At 45.7% G+C, this 13,856-nt stretch overlaps 1 protein-coding gene across 2 annotated transcripts in view; it reads left to right on the top strand.

Annotated features, from left to right (window-relative positions):
* MROH1 (maestro heat like repeat family member 1) overlaps positions 1-13,856 on the top strand; it is a 2,508,022-nt gene that overhangs the window by 536,072 nt on the left and 1,958,094 nt on the right. For both annotated transcript variants that reach the window (XM_085604508.1, XM_085604507.1), the window contains exon 8: positions 8,163-8,303. In XM_085604508.1, coding sequence (XP_085460634.1) covers positions 8,163-8,303 — 141 coding nt within the window. The remainder of the gene's footprint in view (positions 1-8,162; positions 8,304-13,856) is intronic.

Raw genomic sequence — 13,856 nt, 5'->3', positions numbered from 1 at the left:
GGTGGGGTGGAGTGGGGTGGAGTGGGGTGGAGTGGGGTGGAGTGGGATGGAGTGGGATGGAGTGGGGTGGGGTGGATTGGAGAGGGGTGGGGTGGATTGGAGAGGGGTGGGGTAGATTGGGGTGGGGTAGATTGGGGTGGGGTGGATTGGAGTGGGGTGGATTGGGGTGGATTGGAGTGGGGTGGGGTGGATTGGAGTGGGGTGGGGTGGGGTGGAGTGGGGTGGGGTGGGGTGGATTGGGGTGGATTGGAGTGGGGTGGAGTGGATTGGAGTGGGGTGGATTGGGGCGGATTGAATTGGGGTGGAGTGGGGTGGGGTGGAGTGGGGTGGGGTGGAGTAGATTGGGGTGGGGTGGAGCGGATTGGATTGGGGTGGGTTGGATTGGGGTGGGGTGGATTGGGGTGGGGTGGAGTAGATTGGGGTGGGGTGGAGCGGATTGGATTGGAGTGGGGTGGATTGGATTGGAGTGGGGTGGATTGGATTGGAGTGGGGTGGATTGGATTGGAGTGGGGTGGATTGGATTGGAGTGGGGTGGATTGGATTGGAGTGGGGTGGATTGGATTGGAGTGGGGTGGAGCGGATTGGAGTGGGGTGGAGCGGATTGGAGTGGGGTGGAGCGGATTGGAGTGGGGTGGAGCGGATTGGAGTGGGGTGGAGCGGATTGGAGTGGGGTGGAGCGGATTGGATTGGAGTGGGGTGGGGCGGATTGGAGTGGAGTGGAGTGGGGTGGAGCGGATTGGAGTGGAGTGGAGTGGGGTGGAGCGGATTGGAGTGGAGTGGAGTGGGGTGGAGCGGATTGGAGTGGAGTGGGGTGGAGCGGATTGGAGTGGAGTGGGGTGGGGTGGGGTGGGGTGGAGCGGATTGGAGTGGAGTGGGGTGGAGCGGATTGGAGTGGAGTGGAGCGGGGTGGAGCGGAGCGGATTGGAGTGGGGTGGAGCGGATTGGAGTGGGGTGGAGCGGATTGGAGTGGGGTGGAGCGGATTGGAGTGGGGTGGAGCGGATTGGAGTGGATTGGAGTGGGGTGGAGTGGATGGGATGGGGTGGAGTGCCCTCGAGCACTGTTCTCAAAACAAAACATGAGTGAAAAGTGAGAAAAGAAGACTTGGCAAAATAAATCAAAAAGTTAACTAAAGGAAATACAACTTTGAAATGTTGTTTGAACTGCTGAGCGAGTTTTTGCCAGTCACGCGCCTTCTGTTTGTGGGGCACTAGAAGTTAAAAAGAAGAAAATAGTTCCTCAATCATGGGAGCTGTGGACGGGAACTGAAGTTGAATCAATCACTGCTTGGTCCCTGCTCCACAGACAGGAACTGAAATTATGTTGTGCCAGCCATAACCAATTACCGAGGCTGTAAAGTAGAGTGCCAGGCATGCAAACAAATGATAAGCAACGGGCGGGCTCCAATCCCTTTTCTAAATACAACGGCGCCTTGCGAGTGTTTACGCATGCGCTAGTGCATGCTATTGCAGGCTCAACCCTGAAAAAACACCAGTTACAGAGGAAGTAGACAGTTAACACATAGGTTTGTCATGTTTCTGGGGGGGAAATACGGCATTCTGCCAGTGTAGCTATTAGCGAAATAGGCCCAGACAATACTTAAATAAGGATTGTATATAAAATTGTCTCAAATCATCTGGAACATTAGCTTTCTGTCTGTATTTACTTTAATTATTAGTCGGGGACTATTAAAGCCACCCTAGAACAATAAGAAGAAATAATAAGGGGAAAACACATTAAATGTGTTCTAGAGCTGTGTTAATGTTCCCAGAGTAAACAAAGGCAGATAACTCATTTTAAAACATCTGCCAAGTTTCCCTCCTATCCAAGAGAAAAATAACAATCATTGGTATGCAAAGGCCCATAACACACTTCCTGTTTTTACTTCAACTGTTAGTCTGGAGTCACTAACGCAGCCGTAGAACAATACATAATAAGAAATATATATGGAAAGTACATTTAAATATATTCTAGAGCGGAGTTAATGAACTCATAATTATAGTAATTAAAGACAGAAAAGTAATGGTAAATGCTGGACTTGGCCCTTTTGCAGGGTCATCCCTGAACTTTTTGCTTTCCTCCTGGTATTTTTTCTGACCTGATGTTGGTAGTTTTAGGACATTTTATCACTGTTGTCCATTGCACGTGCTCTCTATATGTTAAAATGTGATAAGATTGGTCTGCACCTGTTTGGCGTATTTAATTTAACTATCTGTTCCTAGTAAAGTGGTATCTCATATACCCGGTGCCAGTAAATTAAATGCTATTGGTGGGCTTGCAGCACTGATTGTGCCACCCACCAAAGGTTAATTTCAGAGCTGTCTCAGGCCTCTGCCATTGCGGGGCATGTGCGCGCAGTTTACTGCCGCTAGGACGTGGCACATAAAGAGGTTGCCATTCCTGTGACTCCCCCTTTACTACATATCAGTCACCCCTAAGGTAGGCCCTAGCTAGCCCTATGGGCATGGTGCGCTGTAGGTAAAAGGTAGGACATGTGCCTTAACTGTATGGCCTGTCCCGGTAGTGACAAACAGCCATTTTTGGTTTCTCACTGCTGTGAGGCTGCCCTCTCATAGGAATGCATCGAGGATTCCCTGATGTGTGCTTCAGTGGTAATTCCTGATATGAGAGGAGCAGCGTGATCAAGTTTGGTATGTTTAGAATAGTGGTGATAAATGCTGCATGGTGGTGTGCGCAGATTCATTATCACTATTTAAGAAATGTCACTTTTAGAAGTTGGCGTTTGTGTGCTATGTGTCTATGTGCCTGCCTGTTGTGTATTGCATGTCTGGCTCTGGAGTGACAGAGACTGGGGAGGTGCAGTGGCTCCATAGTGGCTGGGTGAGTCTGCGCTAGGCGTAATGGGCCTGATCTGCATTTGGGGTAGTGGGAGGAGTAGCCCCTGCTGACACTGAACAGGTCTGTGCCTGCCTTGCACAATGCTGGCTCCGCCTCCCTGTGGTGTGTCTGGGGCCAGAGCCTACACTGACAATGGGAACTGTTGTACACTTAAGTGCCCCTCCAGAACTGATTTGGACTGGGTTCCAAGCCTTGTGCCAGGGCATAACAAAGACTGACATGGGTATAAATATTGGGGCTGTGACCCCATGAAAAGGTGTGCGGCTTGGTGTTTACTTGGAGCCGAAGAACTGCTGGGCGCCAGGAGGAACCGCCACGAAGGACCCCCCTGTGCCGGAGGGCCCTGTGAGCTGGCCTGCCTGGGCCTAGTTCTGCCCTTTATGACTTTGGGATTCAGTGCAGGGTATATGCTGGAGTCTCGCCCTGCGTTGGGAGAACTGAATGCCCTTGTCCCTGGGGAGCGCACACAAACCTCAGGTGGTGATTTGCAGAAAGAGCGTGGTGAGCGCTTTTTCCTGAGCCCAAGAAGGGGGGCTTGTGCTCGCCAGCGCCTCGTGTGCGCTCTATATGTAATCCAGTGCAGAGGAGCGCACCACCTTTCCTGCGTTGAGGACAAGAGCAGCTGGGGGGAGCTTTGCTTCTCAGAGGGCCATGGCAGTGTTTTTGTGTGGGGGAAAGTGCGGTGTCCGCACCCCCTGAAGCACGTTCTGGGCACTTTTCCTGTTTTCCGCCGGCAGAGCCCAAGAAGTTGACTCGTGCTGCACTGCAGCCACGAACGTGAACCGGGAGTCAGGCGCACGTTTCTTGACCAGGGGCGAGGCTGACCCAAGATGAGGAGCCAGTTGTGAAGCAGACGGCTGGAAGACAGGCAAGGTCTGCGCCTGGTTGGAGGCGGTGCTCCCGTAGCATTGAGGAGAGCCCTGCGTGCGGAGAAGATGATTGTGGCAGCAGGATTGGGTTAGGGCCTCGCAGGTTCACCGGACACCCAGAAGGAGGACGAGAGCCTCGCGAGCTCCCTTTTGCCACCTGCCGATCATCTCCTGTGCCGAAACGGTACGAGGGGAGAATCCACGGTGAGTGGGTGCTTGGAAGGCACCCGGTTGGTGCCTATTTCGCTCATAGTTACACCGCCAGATCGTGGGTAGCTACAAACAAACAAGAAAAGTCCTGGTGAGTGGGCCTCGGAGGGCACACTGTTTGTGTCGATTTTTGTTAATATAGCTGCACCGCCAGATTGCGGGCAGCTGCAACGTGGAGCACACATGGTTGGGAAGGACAATGGTGAGTTGCACCCCCTCCCCAGGAGAGGATTGTGCCCAGAATTGAGTGAGCCAGGAAAGCCCTGACTTGGGGACAAAGGGCATTATGGGACAGCCCAAGACGGGCCTCCGAGGAAGGGCAGTTGGCCTGGGGATCACCTTGTGTCCTGGTGGGGCTTAATGCCCTGGGGTAATGTGTGCACCGCAGGAGTGTTACTGTGGTTCACTGGTAATTTAGGATGTGTGTCTAAGATGTTATGCATAACGTGTTTATGCTACATGCAGTATTACCAGTAGTTACTGGTTGGCATTTTTACTACTTTTGTGTTCTACTGGCAATGACAGTGAACCAATTAGCCCTGTAATGTATATAATCCCCTGTAAAGTAATACCTAGTACTAGGTGGCACAGTGTACATATGTGATTATGCTCTGATGTGTTTTACGGATAATACAAAGGCTATTTTAATATAACCTTGTGTGGTGGTTCTTTTGTGGTGTGCCTAGTGTGTCGCTGCAGTGCGAGTGTGTTGCTTAAATGCTTTACACATTGCCTCTGGGATAAGCCTGACTGCTCGTGCCAAGCTACCAAGGGGGTGAGCAGGGGTTATCTTCAGCATGTAACTCCCTTGCCCGGACTAGAGTGGTGGTTTCTGCCTGGCTTGGGCGCATGCCCTAGCCAACCAGAAATCACATTTCGAACAGTAAAAAAAAAAAGGCACATTTGTTACAAAATTAAAGACTTCCAATAAAACAGACATGCCAATGAGTATCCCTAGGCAAGATAAGAGGTGTTTGGCAGTCTGTAAAAGTGACTCCCCTGGTCTGCTGCCTGCAACCTGGATAATAACAGAGCATGCGGCATATGTAGGAGCCGTCTGCTCTGAACTCCGTGCCCCTTCTGAAACTTAGAGGCCTGAAAGAACACTTACCTGTTGCAATGTCCTGATGCCCTCTACAGTAATCTGCTCCTCTGCTTGGCTGCCAATCCGTGTGCTGCTCTGCTACGAACAATGACCGCTTTTTCACATTACTTGTGTTTTCAAATGCAGCTTTGATGAACGATTTCATACTGTTGCCTAATCCAGGCAGTGGTGTGGCAGGGAAGTGCAAGCTTAGAAGTAATGTCTGAGCGTTGGGAAAAGGTTGGGGCGTACACTCGCACCCTACAGGGAACACTGGGTGTGAAGCATCTCCACTCAGACCAGGCTTAGTTTCTGGTCCACGAGAGCAAAAGGCTCCCACCAGGGGGTCAGAAACGTTTCTAAAGCTAGCATGCTCGTGCAGACTAGTCGGACATACACTAGTGGTTTAGTAGGTTTGCAGTGGGCACCTCTGAGGTGCCGTTTGAGTGCATTTATTAATGAATCCATCAGTGGCATCAGTGTGTGCTCATTAATCTGGAATGTTTGGTACCAAACACCTTGGAATTCGGTGAACCCATTATGGAGCTGTGAACTAGTAGTGACAAGCTCCCAATGTATATACTCAGTATGTCCTCACTGTGTACTTAAAATGTCTAAGAGTGGACTTAGACACTATGGGGCATATCTGCTCATGCAGTTATGCCCTCACATGAGGTATAGTGCACCCTGCCTTAGGGCTGTAAGGCCTGATGTAGGGGTGACTTACCTATGCCTCTTGTGGTGCTGGCAGGGATGTCTGCCAGGTCGACTCTTCACTTTTATCTGCACAAACTCATGCAGGCTGCAGTGGCAGTGTGTATGTTTGTTGAGGGGTCTCTCGCGGTGGCATAATAAATGCTGCTGCCCTTAGAGACCCTCTCTGGTCACAAGGCCCTTAGTACCAATGGTACCTTTTACAAGGGACTTGTATGTGTGCGAGAGGTGTGCCAATTGTGGAAACAGAGGTACAGTTTCGGTAAAGGACACATGCACTGGGGAATCTGGTTTGCAGGAACGCAGTGCACATTGTCAGAGATGCATCGGAGTCAGGCAAAGAGCATGGGGGACTAATCATGTAAAAAGGAGTACTTTTCTACACAGCCTACGAGCATTGAGGCCATATACATGCAACTTAGAAGGGAAGCTTAAAGAGCAAAGAATATGCCCTGCACAGACAGCAATCCCAACTGGACCCACCCCATCAATATTGGTAAATCCTTTATGAAATATTTTGTTTGGAGTCGGACCACATCCTAACTACTCGGGTGATACCACATGACCAAGACAACCAAGGTGGTCAATATGCTCCTTCCTGTATCAAGGGATACAGCCAGCCATTTGGCATAACAGAATGTGAGTGGGCTCAATTCAACTCTGGAAACAGATGGAGTTTCGCTCACCACCAGTTTTCCTCCCTTACCCCAAGTATCATCCTCCTACGCAGTACTGTGGACGGCGCAGAGGTAATTAATCTGTCTATGCCTACAGCTCAGGTTAGATCAAATATACTAATAGAGGCCACTTCTATGACATTAAAACCACTGTTTCTATTTAATGAAGCCTTTTTCTGGCCAATCATTAGACTCCTGCTTCCTTTCATCCTAGCTGTCTCCAGAATGCTTCATAGAGCAGGCCTCAACGTGCCCCAAGGAGGGCTTTGCCAACTACTGCCTGTGACTTCTTAGGCAGTAGTGGACATTTTAAGGCTACTTGAGGAGGCTTCCCTTTGATCAAAGACAGCCATCTCAACACACCAAACCAATTTCTCTGGCAGTATGGGGCAGACACAGAAGGAAAGGCAGATAAGCTGTTACCCTCCTCCACAGCACCACCGAGAAAGCTGCTTACCATCAACAGAGCACTCACACAGCCAGTGAAGGGAGAATATCTGCCTTTCTGCCAGCCTAGACGGTCAGAACAATAGACTAGTATATAAAATGAGAGAGGCTTTGAATGATAGAACTCCACCAGAATTACTCCCAGCTCCACTTTGGGGATGCTTCCACTGGTTCCTCTTGGCTGTTTTAATTTTTGTTTTGTTCTGTATGCAGGGATAAATCCTTTCACTTATAGTCAGCCAGTCGAAACCTGTGAAGGACGGGAAAAAGCTTTACATCCAATTACTTTTGTTGGTCCTCCGAGCCTGGGTTTAGAACTGTTCCAGTACTACAGATTCTTTTAAATTTAGTGTTGTGAAAAAGCAGGCTCTGAAACCTCAGACTAAGGATGTTGAGAAGACTGAGCCATGTGGGGAAAGGATGGAGTTGTTTTTCATCCTTCAATGACTCAGCCACTGCTTCATCAGAAGGCCACAGACACCACAGTTGTGGCTGAAGATGGAGAAATCTTGAGAGACTGGAAGCCCTCTATTGAAATATTCCTTGACGTTGACCCAGACTGGGATCGGGAGTGCCACTGCTTACAAATTGAGGCAAACCTGTTTTCTCTCTCTCAGCCTCCTATAGGACATTTTCTTACTAATCCCACAGTTTTAGATGGAGTGATAGTCTGGAAGACCTCACAAACATTTTGGTTGTGATTCCTTTGCCTCTTGCTCGCCTCCAAAACAGGCTGGGCATACATCAACAAGCACCAACAAAATGGTGAAGGAACAGTAATTGGGAGGTAAATGAGGAAAACTGGTGCTTAAAAATAAATTAAGATTGAGTTCAGTATTATCCTTACGGGGGGGGGCAGGGGGGGGGAATGCCTGTTCCCTGATTGATATGCTGGGATAATGCAAGGATTTAAGGTTCTTAAAGGGACACTATTCGTTTTGTATTGAGTGTACTATTTATATTGCTGTTTATTATATTTTAATCGTTTTATTAAATGTCATGTTTCTTCTTGAAATGTGCTGATATTTTACCATTTCGTCTAACTGGATAAACAAACCAAGTGAATGTTTCTGTCTGAACATGTTTACTTTTTATGGATTGAACTGGGAAGCACGAACAAATATTTTTACAAATTGTGCAAATGTAATATTCTAACATTTATTAATTCTGAGGAAGTTCCCATGGTGAAGAACTAGAATTACAGTTAAATTGTTTTTTCTACTTGATCCCCTCTTCTAAATGATGCTTGTATGAACGTAAGCTGCATGGCAGCTCATACTCTAACATCTCCTCTCTCCTTTCAGGTCAGACTGGCTGTGGTGGAAGCTTTAGGACCAATGACCCAATTAATGCCCAATGAAAAACTAGAAGAACAGCTGCCTCGTTTGATTCCGGTTATTCTGTCTCTGTACAAGAAAACCATTGATGCTTACTATGTGACCAAGGTTGGTTGATCAAACAGATGTAAAGCTCCATGCCAATGACATGCCATATAAATTGCTCTTGCTTTTTCTGTGCATGTATGTTTTTTATTGTGCGTTAGACTGCAGATGTTTATAATGCATTGACTTATTTTTATAGCCTCATTGAGCAAATCTATAATTTATATTTTTCGTCTAGTGTTGCAGGTGGTTTTCTTTTTCAAGCATTTTTGCCTATTTCTTGCTTTCTTTCTACCCTATCTGATTACTGAAATGTGAGCAAAGTTACAAGGAGCTAACTGATTGAAACGGAGGCAGCAACCAAATGTGGTAGAATAGTTGTTATTGTGAAATCTGTGTGGATGTACAAGGTATAAAAATGTCTTGAGCGGTTTTTACGAATAATAAGCTGTCAACCCTCTTGCCCAGTAGTGGGGTCAAAGGACTTTCAAGACATTTTTTTATAAACGCAGAGACTATTGGTTTAGCATTGGTTTTGTTCAGTTTTTCTGGATTGAGTGGCCAATGTATTTTACAATAGTGTGAATTATTATAGTACTACCAACAGTTGTACTGGTTAAAACTGGCAGTTATTTAAAGTGCTGTGACCAATTGAAAAAATGTTATATGTGATACTGTACGTTTGATTTAACGCAAACGAGTATAATATCTGTGCATTAGAATGGGGAAAAGAAAAGCTGTGGATAGTGGGGAAAGTGGTGATTCGAAGAAAGGTAAAAGAGCAAAAAAAACTTCTAAAATACCGAACCAAACTCATGCTGTTATGGACCGTATTACCAATCTTGTTGGAGAATGCGAGGACATTCTTCTCACTCAACCAGGATTGTGTAGTTCCTCTGTTGTGGCCTGTGAACCCTCCGCTACAGCAACCACTAGCAAAAAGCAACTATCCTCAGTTATTCCAGAAATGTTTAAAAGGCAGCTTCGAAAGATTCAACAATCTTCCAACCCGGATTATTGTTCGCACGTACTTAGTATCAATCCTCCCCGTCTGATTCTTGCCCTGTTCCTACTCAAGATGATCTTTTTATTACTTGTTCCAATCGTTTTTTGCCCTTACTTCAAATTCCCCAGGAAGACACTGCTCAGTCAGTGTCTCCAGGGAACAAAGTTGTAAAATGTTCTTGTTCAGTCCAGTTTAATAACCAGATACATGACCTAAAAGATCAGACGAAGCACCTCATGAAAGAAGTTACAGCACTAAAGGAAATGCTGGCTAGTTTAAACCAAGCACTAACATCAAGCATCAATAAACAGTCTTTAGCTACCCAAGAATTGCCCCACACACAAACGATTAGTGTATCTAATGTTAAAGAAGGGAACTTTGATATGAATGTAGTTAACGCACATAAGGAAAGAGTTTATAAAACTCAGTCTAGTGATCCAAAATCCATATGGAATCGTGTCTATAAATGAAGTTGCTACTAGAACAGGTAAACCGTATAATCGACCAGACAGATGTGAAACCCTATCTGAGCACGCCCATCCTAGTCTGATTAGGCCAAGCCCCTTTATAAAAACTAGACCCAGTGAGTATTCTCGCTTTGGGTCTACAAAGACACATCATCTTAATTAACGTCCCTAAGATCCAGCCCAGTCTAATTACAGAAGACAAACAGTCCCTGATTAATAAGAGCATCCAGTGGCTTCGACATGTACGTAAGTGCAGATCACTAATTAGGGAGGATATATCCTCTGCTACAAGATATTGTACAAAGGACGGAGCTACCGATTATGTGCGTCTTGTCCTTGTCTCACCATTGTTGGTAGAGAACCTGTTGGCTTTTGAGTTAAGGACATCACATCTTATCCACACAAATATTAGACTGAAACTGAGTCCTCCTGAACCTTCGTCTTATTTTTCATACAGCTCCCATGAAAGAATGCTAACTGGGGATTCATCCCTTCAAAATATCGACTGACCATCAACTGGCATGTATCCACAGGGAGGAATTGTGAAGGCTAGCAATAAAATAAGTTCTGAAAGCTCTTGCACGAACCTCCACAACGGTATAAGACCAGGAGGGATGGACTGCGTTAGAAAAGAAGATTGGTCATTGACATGTTGAGAGTAACCAATTCTAATATGGGAAATACAAACCCAAAAACAATGCAGCTTCCAGTCTTAATCACCACCGAATTAAGTGCACCATCTACGACTAGTTCCTTCAATAATCTGGGAATCCTCGATTTACTACCAATGAGATTTGTATCGTGGAACATAGCGGGGTTGCTTAGTAAGACTAGCTCATCCGATTGGATTGAATTTATTGACACGTTAGATATTGTAGCATTCCGGGAGACCTGGGCGGTGTCGCCGATTTTTCATCATGGCTATCTTACTTTTCATAAACCTGCTCTGGGCGGACATAAGGGTAGGCCCTTCCGGTGGTTTAATTATCTGGGTTAGGCAGTCTTCAGCCTTTAAAATAACCGAACTTGAGACTGATAATGTGGATATTTTGGCGTTGGCCATTTGTATTAAAAACCAGCCAAAAATTCTTATTGTCAACCTATATGCTCGGGGGCTGGTAGGTGGTAGGTCCTCAACGACTATCACTGACCTTAACAATTTTTTAGCCAGTAAAGGGGGAGGGTATAATGTAATCATAGCTGGTGACTTCAATACTACCTTTGAGCCATTAGACTATGAGGATAGCCAATTAAGTATAGATGAAGACACCCAATGGGGTATCCCCCAATTGGAAATTGCACCAATTAAGCAATGGACGGAGGCAGCTCTCCAGCTGAAAGCTTTTAGTCTGGAGAGAGGTGTGCGAGCAGTAAATGGTCGTACTCCATCTGACCGCATAGGATCCCACACATATAATAACGGCTTGAGGAGTAGCCGAATAGACTATATTTTTATAACGTAGAGTACTGGTCCTTTGTAGTAGATATGAAGGTCTGTAGTAGGATCGAAAGCGACCATAACCCACTGTTGCTTTAAATAAAAGGTTTAGCTCAAGTTGGATCTTTGCTGCCAATAGAGATAACTGAGACTGCCGATGCTGTAATAAGCAATGATATGAGGAGGGTTAAGTGGTCCCGGGTAATCGAAAATGAAAATTCCATCATAAGCATGAATGCTGAGGTGCAAAAGACGCTAGACCTCCTTGATCAATATTCTAACCAGGATGAAATAACTGAAAATATTAAGCATATTCATGAATCCCTGTTTGAAAATATTAGGAGGTTCTTTACTAAACCTTATACAACCCCAAAGCCATCTTACATAAAGCGTGACCACTGGTACAACAATGCATGCAGGTTAGCTTACAGACAGTTGTCATGGGTGATAAAATCAAAAGATATAAATATGATAAGATTAGCCCGTAATCGATCCAACACTCTGCTAAACGAGTATGGGATGAACAAGGATGGAAGGATCTATTGATAGCTAGTAAAACGAAAACCCTCAATCATTTTGGCAGCTTGTCAAACGAGGTCGTGGAGGCGCAGGAAACATCTCGTCAAATCACATTGCCCCAGACCAATGGGTATCGTTTTTTGAGGGTCAATTTGCTGTCACGGAACAAGTATCCCCATTTCCAGCTCTAAGTATAGTGACTCCGGTTCAATTTTCCCTAAGGGAAGTTGAATTAGCTGTGATCTCGGCCCCCGTAGGTAGGGCTCCAGGACCCGATTGTGTCCCAGTGGATTTATTCATGTCAGACAAAGAACTCTGGCTAAGGTACATATTGTTTCTGGCAAATGCTATCGCCAGTGGAGCATCTATCCCTGACTCCTGGCGTGGGGCGGAAATTCTCCCTATATACAAGAAGGACGATCGTTCGAGTCCCAATAACTATAGGCCTATCAGTTTGACTCTACGCAAAAGATCATGGCCAGACTGGTCTTGAATAGAATTCAATCATGGATCACGGTGAACAATATATTATCCCCTTTTCAAGCTGGTTTCAGGGCTTACGTGAGCACGATAGACCAAGTATTTTATTTCCTATTAATCTACTGGCGTGTTGTACAGTTGGCGGGGGGTACCATCTACGCCACCTTCGTGGATCTTAAAGCAGCTTTTGACACTGTACCAAGAAATAAGCTTTGGACTGTGTTGAGAGACCTAGGAATCCCACTAGAGCTATTGCAGTTGGTGATTAAATTGCATGAATCAACCTATGCTCAGGTTCGATGGGGTGGTCAAGGGAATACAAATTTCCAATCTCAAAAGGGGTACGACAAGGATGCGTGTTGGCCCCAACCTTGTTTTCATTATTTATAAATGGAGTGGTTAGGTATTTCCTCGATCACCCTACTGATGCCCCCTCTGTAGCAGGTATCAAAGTTCCAATTCTCATGTTCGCGGACGATACCCTCATCTTATCTAAGACCCAATCCGGGTTGCAAAAAGCCCTGGTACGTTTTGAGGTGTTTTGTTCCGAACATGAACTAATGGTGAACGTGGACAAAACCAAATTTATGGTGCTCCATAACCATAAAGCTATAAAGTCAAGAGTTCTAATGAATAATGAGCCCCTAGAACAAACTGACATATTCACGTACCTAGGAGTAACCATTAGTCGAAAAATGGATTGGAAGCCCCAAATAAAACTAATGGCACTTAAACATTCACAAATAGCAGGGGTGATTTTGAAAGAACATAGGCTTTCTCAAACAAAGCCAATAGGCCCCGCACTTCAGATCTATCAGACCAAAGCCATGGCATCTATCTTATATGGGGCAGAACTGTGGGGGTTTGAAAACTTGTCTGTATTAGCTCAGGCCGAAAATAGTTTTTTGCGGGGTCTGACTGGCCTCCCTCAGAGTACCTCCCTAATTCCCTTATACTCTGATTTGGGGTGCCACCAGCTTACAGAGGTTGCAAGATTTAAACCATTGGCTTACTGGAGAAGGCTATGGTCCACTCCGGAATTAGCTACAGCCCTTTTGGACATAAAAGGTAATAATTCCCATAAGATCAGCTGGTTACAGCAGGTTAAAATATCTTTGGTGGACATGGGTATCAGACAGATATGGGATGATCCAACCCACAATCTATTTCCGTTTCAAAATAATTATAAGGATGCGTACTGGTCTATGATTAGAGCAGGAATGCTGAGACATTCTGGGGCTATATCATTGACCAGTGCCTTCCTGGACCATAAGCTGGATCCACATTACGAAGAATTCTGGGATATACTAGCTAAGCCACTGGACAGGAAATGCTACTTCCAGTTTAGGGTAGGATCATTACCCACCAAAGCTTTTACAAAATCATGGTATTCGATCATAGACAGTAAATGTTTATTTTGTAAAAACATGGATGAAACTATTTCCCACATACTTTTTGTGTCCAGCATATTGTTCTCCAAGGAGGACGTGGTTAAAACCTGTCTGTCAGAAGCTTGGTACCAGGTCTAGTACGACTGCCCTAAGAATACTAAGGTCTAGTACCCAAGAGGTAATCGTAATAGCCATAGCGAAATTCCTGGGATGGGCATGGAGAATAAGACAACAGTTGGAAAAAACAAGCAGACTGCGAGAGTAAACCTTAGCGTTCTGTCTTCTGCTTAGTTTCCTTCACCTGGTATTGTTAAA

The sequence above is a fragment of the Triturus cristatus genome, chromosome 5_1, assembly GCF_964204655.1.
Source record: "Triturus cristatus chromosome 5_1, aTriCri1.1, whole genome shotgun sequence".
NCBI lineage: Eukaryota > Metazoa > Chordata > Amphibia > Caudata > Salamandridae > Triturus > Triturus cristatus.
The sequence above is the reverse complement of the archived record's forward strand: the minus strand, read 5'-3'. Positions and strand labels throughout refer to the sequence as shown.